The sequence below is a fragment of the Tachyglossus aculeatus genome, chromosome 4 (assembly GCF_015852505.1).
Source record: "Tachyglossus aculeatus isolate mTacAcu1 chromosome 4, mTacAcu1.pri, whole genome shotgun sequence".
In the NCBI taxonomy this organism is placed as follows: domain Eukaryota; kingdom Metazoa; phylum Chordata; class Mammalia; order Monotremata; family Tachyglossidae; genus Tachyglossus; species Tachyglossus aculeatus.
In genome coordinates this window covers 52,232,437-52,249,086 of record NC_052069.1, presented here as the reverse complement: position 1 = coordinate 52,249,086, position 16,650 = coordinate 52,232,437, and the positions used below count along the sequence as shown (strand labels likewise).

Genomic DNA, 16,650 nt, shown 5'->3' with positions numbered 1-16,650 from the left:
CCATAACCCCTCAGCTCACGGTCTTCATGCCTCAAACTAACCTACTCAACTTAGCTTTGTTCTTGTCTCTCCCACAATGCACACCTTGCTCAAGTCCTCTAGATGGTAAGCTCTTTACGGGCAGGGAATGTGTCTGTTGTATTGTACTCTCAATCAATCAATCAATCAATCAATCGTATTTATTGAGCGCTGACTGTGTGCAGAGCACTGTACTAAGCACTTGGGAAGTACAAGTTGGCAACATCTAGAGATGGTCCCTACCCAACAGTGGGCTCACAGTCTAGAAGGGGGAGACAGAGAACAAAACATATTAACAAAATAAAGTAAATAGAATAGGTATGTACAAGTAAAATAAATAGAGTAATAAATATGTACACACATATATACATATATACAGGTGCTGTGGGGAAGGGAAGGAGGTAAGGCAGGGGTGGAGAGGGGGAGGTGGGGGAGAGGAAGGAGGGGGCTTAGTCTGGGAAGGCCTCTTGGAGGAGGTGAGCTCTCAGTAGGGCCTACTGGGTCTCTCAAGTGCTTAGTACAGTGCTTTCTTCCTCTGGCCCCCCTTCCCTCCCCATCGCCCTGACTTGCTCCCTTTGTTCTACCCTCTCCCCTCCCCACAGCACTTGTGTATATATGTACATATTTATAATACTATTTATATTAATGATGTGTATATATCTATAATTAAACTTATTTATATTAATTCTATTGATGTCTGTTTACTTGTTTTGGTGCCCGTCTCCCCGCTTCTGGACTGTGAGCCCATTATAGGCAGGGATTGTCTCTGCTGCTGAAATGTACTTTCCAAGTGCTTAGTACAGTGCTCTGCACACAGTAAACACTCAGTAAATACAATTGAATGAGTGAATGAATGAATGAAAGTGATCTGCACACAGCAAGTACTCAATAAGTATGATTAACTGACAATGACTGACTCCCTACTATTGGGAGCGTTCTTCTAATTCAAATCTGACACACCAGAACTCATCCCATTTTCACAATCCTTCTGAAATCATATCTCTTCGGGGAGACTTTCCTGGATTAATTTTAATTTTACCTGCTCAGCACTTAAATATTTACAATCTTTCATAGCCCTTTTGTACCGATTTTACATACCCTATTGCTTCAGCGCAACACATGGGCATATCCCCTCTTCTTTCTACCTTGTTTAGCTTCGGCCTCTCCCATTTGAGGGGAGGGTATCATGTCTTCTAATTCTACTAATTGTACAGTAACACAGTGTCATCATCAGTCATCATCAATCGTATTTATTGAGCGCTTACTGTGTGCAGAGCACTGTACTGTCTTACACACAGTAGGTACTCAAGAAATACCATTGACTTATTGATTAAATAAATGTTATTAATAGCACTGCCACTGTGTTTTTTCTTTCAACAGGACATTGTGACTAATGTTTCACCAAGGATCATTCGAGGCACCACTTCGGGTCCTATATATGGCCCGGGACAAAGTTCCTTCCTCAACATCGAGCTCATCAGTGAGAAAACGGCAGCATATTGGTGTCAAAGCGTCACCGAGCTGAAAGCCGACTTTCCAGACAACGTAAGTGCAGTTTAACACTTAAAACAGAGGAAATGTATGAGTTAATGTATGTTTATTTAAACATGCAATTTACACTCATGAATATTAATGTGGGCAATTCATTGTGCCAGAGACTCTGATAGTTGCACTGCTGATGTGAAAGTAGAATAAAAGAAAGGCAAGAGCTCATAAAAATCCTCACAATGGGAGGCTCTGTTAAATGGGTGTTACGTAAATACAAAAAGTATTTCCATAAACAGAAGGGAGGAAAAAAACACAAGGTTTCTTTTATAGGGTTGAATTTTCTTCATGCGGGGAATACACGAGTAACAAATGCATGGCCATAAGACAGTGTATGAGCCCATTTCAGGTCAGGTTATGAAGCATTTCAATGAAAAGTGTAAGATATTTTCTTTTATTTTTATTGTTAGTCAAAATTAAAAAGCTATTTCAGTTTGGTTAAATTGTTTACAAATAATGTAACATCTGTACGCAGGTGACCTTTGTGGTTCTAAGGCTGCCACTGATACAATTCTATCCATTTGGATGGGATTAAATGAAAATATGCACAACTGAGAATTCATTTACATAAAAATGATCCTTAGAGGTAATGTTAATTGTCTTTTGCAACCTCGGACATTTTTTTCGATCCAGTCCATTTGGATCGTGATTTCCAAATAGCCATGCCTAATTATCCTGTTGTCCCACGCTCTTCAGGTGCCCTACCCCAATAAAATTGTGCTGCAGTGAGCACTGCCTCAGTGCTTTTCATATTGTGTTTTGGTTTTGGTGGTTTGTCAACGTGTCTAATCAAGACAGTATTATATTTAATACTTTAAATATAAAGTATTAGTGGTGAACAACTCTAGAAGCTGAATATGACAACTGCAGGTTAGGTAGTAGCGTAGCGTGGAATAGTGGATAGAGCACAGGCATAAGAGTCAGAAGGTCATGGGTTCTAATTCCAGCTCCATCACTTTTTCTGCTGTGACCTTGGGCAGATCATTTCACTTTTCTGGGTCTCAGTTACCTCATCTGTAAAGTGGAGATTGGGACTGTGAGCCCCAAGTGCTACAGGAACTGTTCCAACCTAATTTGCTTGCATCCACCCCAGCACTTAGTGCAGTACTTGGCACATAATAAGTGCTTAACAAATACCACAATCATTATTATTACTAGATGACTGGGCAATGTAATCCATCTTTCTGTTAGGTCTGCTGCTCGATGTCGCTCTGACAATTTCCTAAAGAATATTCTAGGCTTCTTGATTTGATTTTCATATCCACAGTCTGTTTCTGCAAGGTTTCATCTCTCGGACAGATTTCAGTGACATTTTAGCCCTGCACCACCAACAAAAAAACTTCTGTTCGGATAAGGCATTGCCTGTTCAGGCTGGAACACAACCTGTTAAGGCTTGTGAAACTGGCAAGTTTTTTGCGATTCTATAAAGCGGTTCATATCCTGTGTTTCTTGCACACATATTTTCAGACCACAGTTGCAGCATATAAAAATTGATGGGGGAATGGATCTAGCCTGTAATGACGATGATCATTGCCTATTATGTTGGGAAATTTCTGAGTTCTGAGAGAATTGGAAATGCACTTGAACACCACTTGCAATGCTCCTATCTCAAATTCCAAAATAGCGAAGGGAGACTAAGTTGAGTAAAACCTTGCTTTATTCTATTGGTAATGGGGAAAAGGTCAGACAAAGGTCTCTTCCACTCTGACTTGACTATGTCCCCATGATGTAGCCTTAGAATCTTGATGAATTTACACAGCCTAAATCGTGGAAAAGTCGATTAAGGTTACCCAAACTGCTAATGCTTTGATAAGATTGATGAAAATCCAAATGAAATTTCTTGAATTTCTCCCAAATCTGGACTACAGTAAAGATCACCCCACTAAGCTCAATTGAAGCCGACAGCCATGACCCCTAATCAGCTCATCCAGAATGGATAAACATGGAATTTTTTGACCTGAGAAGCTTACTGTCTGTCAACTCTTTTCAGCCATGGTTCTCTTCATGTGGTTCTCTTTTTATCTCTTAAACACATACATAAATAAAATAGCTTTTAAATATATCCTGCAAGACAGAACAGAAATAAAAAACTTAATTTCAGATTCAGCTGTCTGGGGATTTATTGAGTGCTTACTGTGTGCAGAACACTATACTCAACATTTGGGACAGTACAGTATAACAGAGTTGGTAAACAAATTCCCTGCCCACAACAAACTTACAGTCTAGAAGGGAATACCATTGATTTCTTTCAAGTTCAGTGCCACATAATAATAATAATAATAATAATGATAATAATAATAATAATAATAATAATAATAATAATAATAATAGTGGCATTTGGTAAGCGCTTGCTATGTGCAAAGCACTGTTCTAAGTGCTGGGGAGGATACAAGGTGATCAGGTTGTCCCAAGTGGGGCTCACAATCTTAGTCCCCATTTTACAGATGAGGGAGCTGAGGCACAGAGAAGTTCAGTGGCTTGCCCAAAGTCACACTGCTGACAAGTGGCGGAGCTGGGATTAGAACCCATGACCTCTGACTCCCAAGTCCGGGCTCTTTCCACTGAGCCACGTATGTGATTCTGCCTTACAGATCCCTAAAATTTAAACTCTCTGTTGGTTGAATTCTGTCTCTTCTTAGTTGATAGTGGCTTCAGTAATCCATTAGTATCTCTCTCTATTGTGAGGGGCTAGAGAACAAGATTTTTTTCTTCTGGAGGATTCACATCTTTTCAAATTCCTTCCAACTCGGTATGGCATAACTCAAATTTATTGGCCTCCTTTCATTTGTTTGGTTTTATTGTCCTAGGAAAATTAGTGAATCAGCATGGTGTAGTGAATACAGCACGGGCCTGGGAGCCATAAGGTCATGGGTTCTTATCCCGGCTCTGCCACTTGTCTGCTGTGTGACCCTGGGCGAGTCACTTCACTTCTCTGTGCCTCAGTTCCTTCATCTGTAAAATGGGGATTGAGACTGTGAGCTTCACATGGGACAGGGACTGTGTCCAACATGAATTGCTTCTTTCCACCCCAGCGCTTAGTACAGTGCCTCGCACATAGTAAGCACTTAACAAATACCACAATTCTTCTTCTTCTTCTTCTTCTTCTTCTTTCTTCTTCTTTCTTCCTTCCTTCTTCCTTCTTCTTCCTTCTTCTTCTCTAGGATTTGAGTGTGGCTCTTCTTCCTGCATTTCTTTTGGAATACATGTTGACTACTTATTCTCACTGATATTTGATTTGTAGGTTAAAAGATCATTTCATGAAGGAGGAAAATATCTCTAAACTGAAAACTCCTTGTGGAGAGTAAGATCTACCAATTTGATTGTATTGTACTTTCCCAAGCACTCAGTGTAGTTATCTGCACACAGTAAGCACTCAATAAATGCTACTGGTTGATTTTTTTTATGGTATTTGTTAAGCACTTACTATGTACCAGGCACTGTACTAAGCCCAGGAGTAGATACAAGCTAAGCAGGTTTGACACAGTCCATGACCCATCTGGTACTCAAAGTCTTCATCCCATTTTTACAGATGAGGAAACTGTTGCACAGAGAAGTGAAGTGACTCCCGCAAGGTCACACAACAGAGAAGTCGTGGGTTCTATTCCTGGCTCCACCACTTGTCAGCTGTGTGACCCTGGGCAAGTCACTTAAGCTCTCTGTGCCTCTGTTGCCTCATCTGTAAAATGGGGATGAAGACTGTGAGTCCCATGTGGGACAACCTAATTGCCTTGTATCTACCCCAGTGCTTAGAACAGTGCTTGATACACAGTAAGTGCTTAACAAATAACAAATTAAAAATAAAAGTAGTAGAGCCAGGATTAGAACCCAGGTCCTTCTGATTACCAAACCTGTGCTCTTTCCACTAGGCTGTGTTGGTCTCATTGATTGATTGATTGATTTGGAGGTAGGGGACCTTGTCCTAATAGTGGCTCTGCTGCTTGCATGTTGCGTGACTTTGGGGATTTACTTCATTTCCATGTGCCTCAGTTTCCTCATCTTTAAAATTGGAATGAAGTAACTGTTTTCTCTCTCTCTCTCTCTGTCCCCCTTAGACTGTGAGCTATATTTGGAACAGGGACTGTCACTGCCCTGATCATATGAGAGAAGCAGCGTGGCTCAGTGGAAAGAGCCTGGGCTTGGGAGTCAGAGGTCATGGGTTCAAATCCCTGCCCCACCACTTGTCAGCTGTGTGACTTTGGGCAAATCACTTAACTTCTCTGTGCCTCAGTTACCTGTAAAATGGGGATTAAGACTGTGAGCCCCATGTGGGACAACTTGATTACCTTGTATCTCTGACAGTATTTAGAACAGTGCTTAGTATATAGTAAGTGCTTAACAAATACCATTATATTATTATCATCCCAGTTTTTAGCACACAGTAAATGATTAACAAATATTATTATTATTATTATTATTATCATTACACAGGAACTGATTGTTTGATCAGCTAAATATTTTAAAGCTGTCACCACTGAGAGCAAAAAAAAATTTAGCTGAAAAGAAATATACAACTCCCTGAATGTGCCTTATATTTAGATGAAATTCATGTGTGGATGACTTATATTTTCTTTTCACAAATTTTGGCATCAACTTGAATAGTAATGTTTCTCCTATTGTGATCCTTGTCATATTCTTCAAAGTGAGTATTGCATAAATTTCCTGCCCATGTTCCCTCTCCATTTACGTTAGACTCATTTTTTTTTTCCATTTAATAACCTAATTTCCAAGATTTGCCTTTCTGTAGCAAAGATAAATTTTCAACCATAATTACTACTGATATTAACCCACCGAAATGATCTCACTGTGCGTATTAGTTGCCATCTTGAGAACAGAAAATTTCCAACTGTCAGGAGATTCTTATGGTGCTCAAACCAGTGGGCTGAGGAGAAGATGATGATACTTTGTTTTCTTGTTTTTCTTATCTGGATAAAGCTAGTCTACTCATTCCCATGACTATGTCATGGCACACTCTCGGTCAGACAGAGAGTATCTGAAAAGAAGCACCTTCTTCACAATAGGAAATAGGAGTTTGGGATGCTGGAAAGAACAGCTAGTGCTACCCAGTTTTGTTGCCAGAGAGGACCAGAACAAGAAAGGAACGAGCTGAAATTCCTGGAGGTTCAATATTCGGAGCACTATCCTGTCATTGCCGTGAGTCAGTGATGTGAAAAAAAAATGAAACTATGGTACCTCCTTCCCTGGAGGATAGGTAGATAGATGGCCTTAGGAACTTTTTTTTTTCCTTGATTCAGAGAATGGATTTGGGCAAGGGAGAATTTCCTAGTGTTCATTACTATTATTTTGTCCTACCAGAATACCTACCTGAATACCTACCTTCTATTCCCATGTTGTGACTGATGCTGATCAAGACTTGGGCTGCTGATGGCATACATTTCAGGGACCACCACATGTTCATTCATTCATTCAACTGTATTTATTCATTCATTCTTTCAATCGTATTTATTGAGCGCTTACTGTGTGCAGAGCACTGTACTAACTACTTGGGAAGTACAAATCGGCAACATATAGAGACGGTCCCTACCCAACAGTGGGCTCACAGTCTAGAAGGGGGAGACAGACAACAGAACAAAACAAGTAGACAGGTGGTCCAACCAACTGACTTTCCCAAGGTCACAACAGCAGGCAAGGGGTGAAGTGGAATTAGAACCCAGGTCTCCTGACTGCCAGTTTGTTGACTTTTTCTTTTTTAACTCTTTAGAGGAAGCAGCGTGGCCGGCTCTGAGAAGGTTGAGGTGATCCTAGTGCCTAGATTCCCCCCAAAAGCACTCCGTGGCATGAGTGGTCTGATGGTGCTCCTTTCCAATCAATCAATCAATCGTATTTATTGAGCACTTACTGTGTGCAGAGCACTGTACTAAGCGCTTGGGAAGTACAAGTTGGCAACATATAGAGACGGTCCCTACCCAACAGTGGGCTCACAGCCTAGAAGGGGGAGACAGAGAACAAAACCAAACATATTAACAAAATAAAATAAATAGAATAGATATGTACAAGTAAAATAAATAAATAAATAGAGTAATAAATACGTACAATCATATATACGTATATACAGGTGCTGTGGGGAAGGGAAGGAGGCAAGATGGGGGGGAATGGAGAGGGGGACAAGGGGGAGAGGAAGGAGGGGGCTCAGTCTGGGAAGGCCTCGTGGAGGAGGTGAGCTCAGTAGGGCCTTGAAGGGAGGAAGAGAGCTAGCTTGGTGGATGTGCGGAGGGAGGGCATTCCAGGCCAGGGGGATGATATGGGCCGGGGGTCGACGGCAGGACAGGCAAGAACGAGGCACGTTGAGGAGATTAGCGGCAGAGGAGCTTTCCAGAGAAGACCGGGATGCCAAACCGGGAATGCTGGGTTTAGGCCAGATGCCACTTGTCTGGTAGCCGGCCCACTAGGCAGTCCCTCCGTGGGGGCGGGAGTTCTTGCAGTGATGTATGGGGGTGGCCCATGGGGGCAAAATGAAGGGGCCCAAAGTTCACTCCCCCCACTGGAAGCCGCCTTCTCCCAGGTACTGACGTGTGTTCTGAGTTACGCACAGGAGATCGGAGGTGCATAACTGGACTTTGGCCTCATCTCCCTCCCTCTAATGGAGATTCATTCTTTGGGGTGTTTAGTAGCCTTATTTTGTACTCACACCATGTTCATGAATATAATTTGTTTGTATTAGAAAATAATGCATTTGAAGTTGAAAATTCAGTTATTGAAAGGAAAATCATCAGTGAAAGCTAGAGCAATTATATTCCAACCCCACATTCATGGCACCCTGAAAGAGACCTCTAGCAAACTAGAACACAGCAGCCAAGCTCTTACGGTTATTCCCTGAAATACTTCCTAGAACATACTTCTTTGAGCATATTGATGGTTTCTCTGGGCTTACACCAGACAAGATGTTCTTTGTTTCCACATTTCAGAAATGAGACAAAAATGCGATCAGTTCTTTTGTTCAGTGTAAGAACCCTGTATTACCCTGGGCCTAAGGAAAGATTTCCCCAAATTGCAGGAAAGTTGGCCATTCTTGATATTATTATTAATAGTAGTAGTATTGGTAGTAGCAGTAGTAATAATAACAATACCAGTAATGGTAATAACACCAATGCCACAGTAATAACCACAATTTTGTGGTATTTCTTAAAAGCTTACTGTGAATGCATGTGTGTCAAGCATTGTAGTAAGTGCTGGGGTGGATGCAAGATAATTGGGTCAGACCAGTGCCTGTCCCACTTTGAAGCCATACACAAATCCATAAATGAAAAGAAAAATAGTTTTCAATTGTGAGAGTGCTGTGGAATAGTGGATAGAGCATGAGTCTGGAAGTCGGAAGGTTGTGTGTTCTGGTCCCGGCTCCACCACTCACTGTTCTATGCATGACCTTGGTCAAGTTACTTCACTTCTCTGTGCCTCAGTTTCCTCATCTGTAAACTGGGGATTGAGATTGTGAGCGCCATGGGAGACAGGGACTGTGTCCAACATAATTTGCTTGTGTCCACCCCGGTGCTTAGTACAGTGCCTGGCACACAGTAAGTGCTTAACAAATACCAGAATCATTATTACTATTATTATTATTATTATTCCCTGACTTTTTCATTGCCCTTGTTTCCCCTTTTTCATAGACCTTGAAAGTGGATATCTATCATATATTTACCCCACCCTCATCCCAAGAGCACTTATGTACAAGCAGCGTGGCTCAGTGGAAAGAGCCCGGGCTTTGGAGTCAGAGGTTATGGGTTCAAGTCCAAGCTCCGCCAATTGTCAGCTGTGTGACTTTGGGCAAGTCACTTAACTTCTCTGGGCCTCAGTTATCTCATCTGTAAAATGGGGATTAAGACTGTGAGCCCCCCGTGGGACAACCTGCTCACCTTGTAACCTCCCTAGTGCTTAGAACAGTGCTTTGCACCTAGTAAGTGCTTAATAAGTGCCATTATTATTATTATTATTAAAATCCAAAATTTATTTTAATGTCTGTCTCCCTCTCTAAACTGTAAGCTCATTGCGGGCTAGGAACATGTCTACCGACTCTCTTGTATTGTAGTCTCCCAAAAGCTTAGTGCACTGCTCTCCACACAGTACGTGCTCAGTAAATATGATTGATTGAGTATTCGATTGAACCATTAAAAATATCTTTAGGTGCAGTCACTAGTCATAGGACTTCTGCAAGGGCCCAGGTGACCTGTGGTGATAGCTAATTTACAAGCACTTTGGAGAAAGAGGTCTGAGAGAGACTCTCGCTCCACTTTATATTCTGAAATACGCAGAATACATTGGAGTTTCATTTCAAAATACGGAAAGAGAAAAGGAGGGAAAGCTAAAATCAAATCCAAACTACAAAATCCCCACCAAATCCACAAATTCCTATAACTTTACAAAGCATTTTTCTTAGATAAACAGGCTTCTAAAATAGCATGCATATACCCGGCAAGCACATGTCAAGATTTTCCCAGGAGGCAGGCAGCAAATGTAACCAGAGATCAGCGGAGTGGAGACGAGAATGCAAAGAGAGCCAGCGGCATTGGTTCTACTCTATTTCAAAGTCCCCTGCCCGCTTGATTAGCTCCCATGCCCAGATACGTCTGGGAATTGCGAGTCTTTTCTCTTCTGGGAAATATAATTCCCTAGTGAGGTTTTTCCTAATTCCTATCCGTACTCTCCTTCAGTCCCCTATCTCTGCTGCTAAAGGAGCTTGGATGTTTTGACAATAGTCCTGCCAACGGGACTCCCTGGCAAATTGACTTCAATTGCATTGAGACAGCCTTTGTCTTAATAGTTTAAGAGTTCATATAAGTGGGGTGGATGAGCCGAACTCCGCAGTTTACTCCGGGGAGCGAAGGCCTAAAACGGAATGCTCTCTGAAAACAGATACATCTGTTTCTGTACCATGGAACCAGGCACAGTGGAAATGTCTTTGGGCTGGGAAGGAATCTATTCATTCACTCAGTCATATTTTTTGAGCGCTTACTGTGTGCAGAGCATTGTACTAAGCGCTTGGAAAGTACAATTCAGCAACAGATAGAGACAATCCCTAGAATCTATGTGAATTTGGATAATGCCCTGGAGTTCCCAAACCAGTACTAGCTGTTACTATCAAAATTCCAGGCTGCGATCTTGGTTTTAAGCTCCCATTTCTTTTCTAGTAGAGCCAAGTCTGCTATGAGACACAGGGTTACATTCATCTCCCCTCCCAGCCCCACGGCACTTATATATGTATCTGTAATTTATTTACTTATATTAATGTCTGTCTCCTCCTCTAGACTGTCAGCTCACTGTGGGCAGGGAACATGTCTGTTTATTGTTATATTGCACTCTCCCAAGCACTCAGTACAATCCTCTGCACACAGTAAGCGCTCAATGAATACGATTGAATGAATGAGTGAATGAAGAAATGCATGTTAAAAAGTCACATTACAGTGTAAGCAAACAATGACTTTTCTGCATCGTATGTTATTGCACCACATTATGTTCAGCTACACAAGCCTTGTTGGAAGAATATCTCCAATTTGGAGGACTGACTGTTGTTAAAGGCTCAACTTGGTCTATTCTTCAGTCGTCATTCACTCAGATCTCTAAAAACGTCATGGCCCAGTGGATAGAGCATGGTCCTGGGAATCAGAAGGACCTGGTTTCTATTCCTGGCTCCACCAATTGTCTGCCACATGACCGTGGGCAAGTCACTTCATTTCTCTGTGCTTCAGTTACCTCATCTGTAAAATGGGGACTGAGACTGTGAGCCCCATGTGGGCTAGGGACTGTGGCCAACCCGATTTGCATGTATCTGCCCCAGTGCTTAGAACAGTGCTTGACAACATGATAAGATCTTAACAAATACGATCATTATTATTATTTTTTGATCACTTACTATATGTACAGAGTGCTGTACAAAGCGCTTGGGATAGAGAATTCGTAGATCATTCATTCAGTCATATTTATTGAGCACTTACTGTGGGCACAGCACTGTAGAGAAGCAGCGTGGCTCAGTGGAGAGAGCCCGAGCTTGGGAGTCGGAGGTCATGGGTTCAAATCCTGGCTCTGCCACTTGTCAGCTGTGTGACTTTGGGCAAGTCACTTCTGGGCCTCAGTTCCCTCATCCGTAAAATGGGGATTAAGACTGTGAGCCCCACGTGGGGCAACGTAATCACCTTGTATCCTCCCCAGCGCTTAGAATGCTGCTTTGCACATTTTAAGCACTTAACAAATGCCATTATTATCATTATTATTATTACTAAGCACTTGGGTGAGCACAATACAACAATAAACAGGTAGGCCCTGCCCACAACTAGTTTACAGTCTACAGGGGAGGAGACAGACATTAATATACATGAATAAACTACAGATGTGTACATAAGTGCTGTGAGGAGTGTAGCTTCACCTAAAGCACTCAGCTTACACCTGAAAGCTATTTTTCACCAACATTTTGAGGTGGAAGGGGGGATGAACAATGGGAACAAGTCTGGGTGATGCAGAAGGGAGTGGGAGAACAGGAAAGGGGGACTTAGAGAAGGCCTCTTGGAGAAGCTGACCTTCAATAAGGCTCTGAAGGATGGGAGGGTAGTTATCTGTCAGATTTGAGAAGGGAGGGCATTCCAGGCCAGAGGCAGGATGTGGGTGATACCTGCCCTAAAGGAATTTACTCTTCTGCTTCCTCTGTTTTGAATAGAGGAAGCAGCACAGTAGATATAGCTTAAATTAATTAAAATGTGAATAATATCAATCACTGTGTTATTTATCAAGTGTTTCCTGAATGCCGAATGCTGAGTTCTCAGGTAATCAGATTGGACCCAACTCCTGCCCTACGATGGGCATACAGTCTAATGGAGGGGAAAGCAAATATTTTACTCCATTGAACAGAGGAGGAAACTGAGGCATAGAATGGTTAAGAGACTTGCCCAAGGACATCCAAAGTAGTCCAGTAGCAAAGATGGGATTGGAACTGTGTCTCCTGACTCCCAACCCATAATTCATAAATTCCTTCTCTTACATCTGACCTTTGTGTGTGAAGATGGCACTGCTATCAATAGTAGCCACACCAGTGGCAGGTGTGAATGAAAGGGCATCTATGGGCATCTGACAAGCCGTTCCCCATTGTCTGCCTGAAATGGTTTCTTTTGCCACACTGTTGTGTTCCACTGGGAGGCCCTGTTGCTGTTTTCCAAAGGGTCTCCTTATATCTTGATTTTGCCAGAATTGCTGTTCACAGAGAAAAACCTCCCCCCTAATTCCCATAGATCAGTATCAGGGATTACTGAATTAAATTGTGTACTAAAATCATTGTAGTGATAAAGATATAAACAGAAAAGCTTGACTGATTCTTATGCCACTTACAGATTCAGCTACAGAAATCTTTCTTTCCCTCTGTGATGTTTTCTAAATAATACATTTTTATCTTTAAAATCAAACATTAGGGAAAACTAATGGCCCGGTGTTTGGGATGCACTAAGGGCCTGGACTCTGATCTCAGCAGCCACTTGTCTGCTATGTGACCTTGGGAAAGTCACTTCACTTCTCTTTGCCTCAGTTACCTCATCCATATAAGTAGGATTAAGACTGTGAGCCCCAAGTGGGACAAGGACCATGTCCAACCTGATTTGCTTGTATCTGCATCAGCGCTTAGTACAGTGCCAGACATAGAGTAAGTGCTTAACAAATGCCATAATAATACTATGCACAAATACTTCATTAATGTGATTTCTGCTGAAAGCTTCTTCATTCATTTAGTATGTAATCAGCCCATTTTACATTGGGTTTAAATACTCAGTACTGTTCATTCTCAGAAATCTGAAAGATGCCCTTTATTATACTTGTCCTATAAAGGGGATGGGAAAAAATCCCGTACTAAGCATTAGCCAAATCAGAGATACGAATAATAGTACTAATGAAGAACTCAGTTGATTTTATGCCACTTGTATGCAGGAAACATGTCTACCAACTCTGTTGTAATATGCTCTCCCAAGCACTTAGAACGTTACTTTGCAAACGAAGTGCTCAAAGAAAAGCACTGATGATGATGATGATGCAGTGAGAAATGTGTACTTTTACATTTTCTTGACATAGAATTTCAAACACAAGACCTTTGTGCTTCATTCATTTTAGTTAGAAATTATGCTTGAAATACCAAAATGAATTTTTTGGTTACAAATTCCCAAATGTGGAGTCGTATTAATTAGGAACAGTTCAATAATGCTTTTAGAAGATGCCTGTAGGTTTCAAACACAAGGGAAACAAATAATGCGCTGTCTGTCAATGTTTCAGTGAGCTCTGAATGTCTGAACATGTTAGAGGAAACTAAATCTAATGATAATTGAATCTAATGAAGATGTACTCTCCCAAGCGCTTAGTACAGTGTTCTCTACACAGTAAGCACTCAATACATATGATTGAATGATAGAACTCTTTCCCCTTCCTCTCCTATAGACCACCACTATCCCCATCTTCAAAGTCCCATTAAAATCTTAACTCATCCAAGAAGAAGATTTCCATGACTAAAGCTCTCATTCTCCTATCCTGCTGTCACGTGTGCACCAATTTTTGCCCCATCTGATCATATTTATTGGGAGCTTACCGTGTGCACAGCACTGAACTAAGTGCTTGGAAAGTACAATTCAGCAACAAATAGAGACAATCCCTGCCCAACAATGGGCTCACAGTCTAGAATATACTCCAATAAATATTATGAGCAAGTTGGAATTCCAAAATAAATAACAACAGCAACAATAATGACAGTGGTATTTTGATAAGTGCTTTCTGTGAGCCAAGAACAGTGCCCAACAAAAGTACTTATGTGTATTTTCCTATACTCTGCTGTCTCCCTCTATTTGTAGGTTTTATGTATGTTTGTTTGCTTTTTAAATGTCTGTCTTTCTCTCTAGCCTGTAGGTTTTCTATGGGCAGGGAACATGTCTCCCAATTCTGTTCTACTGTACTTAATACAGTGCTCTGCATACAGTAAGTTTTTAGTTTTTAGACTGTGAGCCCAGTGTTGGGTAGGGACTGTCTCTATATGTTGCCAACTTGTACTTCCCAAGCGCTTAGTACAGTGCTCTGCACACAGTAAGCGCTCAATAAATACAATTGATTGATTGATTGATAGTAAGTGCTCAATACGATTGAATGAATGAGTAAATACAATTAATTCTGCTCTTTCAAGCATTTAAAAGAGTGCTTTCGCAGAATAACCATTCAAAAAGTACCATCGATCTCAACAGTGTGGCTCGAAAGTCACTCATTGTTGAGGTGAATAGAAAAAAATGATTCTGCTTCCTTGTCACGGAGGCAGCGTTTGAAGAGAGCTTTGAGAAGGAAGATGGTCTCCCTTCCAGGTTCCCTCAAGCCAACCCTGCACTCCTAGAAGTTTGATATTAGATAGTTGGGCTAAAGAGGATCCATCATTTTTCAATCAGAAATAAAGCCCAGACTGAGCCCCCTTTTTCCTCTCCTCCTCCCTATCCCCCCTGCCCTACTTCCTTCCCCTCTCCACAGCACTTGTATATATATTTGTACAGATTTATTACTCTATTTATTTTACTTGTACATATTTACTATTCCATTTATTTTAATTTGTTCTGACGATTTTGACACCTGTCTACATGTTTTGTTTTGTCCTCTCCCCCTCGTCCCCCTCTCCATCCCCCCATCTTACCTCCTTCCCTTCCCCACAGCACCTGTATATATGTATATATGGTTGTACATATTTATTACTCTATTTATTTATTTATTTATTTATTTATTTATTTTACTTGTACATTTCTATCCTATTTATTTTATTTTGTTGGTATGTTTGGTTTTGTTCTCTGTCTCCCCCTTTTAGACTGTGAGCCCACTGTTGGGTAGGGACTGTCTCTATGTGTTGCCAATTTGTACTTCCCAAGCGCTTAGTACAGTGCTCTGCACATAGTAAGCACTCAATAAATACGATTGATTGATTGATTGATTGTCACCCCCTTCTAGATTGTGAGCCCATTGTTGGGTAGGGACAATCTCTATACGTTGCTGACTTGTACTTCCCAAGAGCTTAGTACAGTGCTCTGCACACAGTAAGCGCTCAATAAATACGATTGAATGAATGAATGAAGCAGAAACCTGAATTCAGTAACCTGATTAAGATCAAGAAGAGTGCCAAGAATAGAACTCAGAGCTCTTACTTCTGTATTTGACCAGTCCTTTGTTTCTCCTGTCACTTGTGTTGATTATAAAACAATTACTCCAAATAACCCACGCAACTCTAGCATTCAAATAAGTGTTCACCTTAGATTGTCTACTACAACCTCAGGATGGGGGCATATCCTGCAGAGAAGCAGTGTGGCCCAGTGGCAAGAGCATGGACTTCTGAGTCAGAGGGCTTGGGTTTTAATCCCAGCTCTGCCACGTGTCTGCTCTGTGACCTTGGGCCAGTCACTTAACTTCTCTGTACCTCAGTTACCTCATCTGTAAAATGGGGATTAAGACTGGGAGCCCCATGTGGTACAACCTGATTACCTTGTATTTACCCCAGTGCTTAGAACTGTGCTTGGCACATAATAAGCTCTTAACAAATACCATTGTTATTAATATTATATGACCCGGGCTTTGGAGTCAGAGGTCATGGGTTCAAATCCCGGCTCCGCCACTTGTCAGCTGTGTGACCTTGGGCAAGTCACTTCACTTCTCCGAGCCTCAGTTACCTCATCTGTAAAATGGGGATGAAGACTGTGAGCCCCCAGTGGGACAACCTGATCACCTTGCAACCTCCCCAGCGCTTAGAACAGTGCTTTGCACATAGTAAGTGCTTAAAAAATGCCATTATTATTATTATTATTATTACATAAATGGAGGCAACAGCAAATACTCTGAGCCAGGATGATTATTGCTTGAACATTGGGTTGTGAGTAATTGTTGTGGGCAGGGAATGTGTCTGTTTATTGTTGCATTGCACTCTCCCAACTGCTTAGTGTGCTCTTCACATAGTAAGTTGTCATATCAAGTTGGCACATATATTCCCAAGCGCTTAGTACAGTGCTCTGCACACAATAAGCGCTCAATAAATATGATTGAATGAATGAATGAATGAATGAAGTGCTCAAAAAGTACAATTGATTGATTGACTGGTAT

General features: G+C 41.4%; 1 protein-coding gene across 1 annotated transcript in view; it reads left to right on the top strand.

The window, feature by feature from the left end:
* The window catches only part of DPYD (dihydropyrimidine dehydrogenase), an 884,509-nt gene that overhangs the window by 539,257 nt on the left and 328,602 nt on the right, over nt 1-16,650 (top strand). Inside the window, exon 14 of the mRNA XM_038745292.1 lies at nt 1,399-1,563. Coding sequence (XP_038601220.1) covers nt 1,399-1,563 — 165 coding nt within the window. The remainder of the gene's footprint in view (nt 1-1,398; nt 1,564-16,650) is intronic.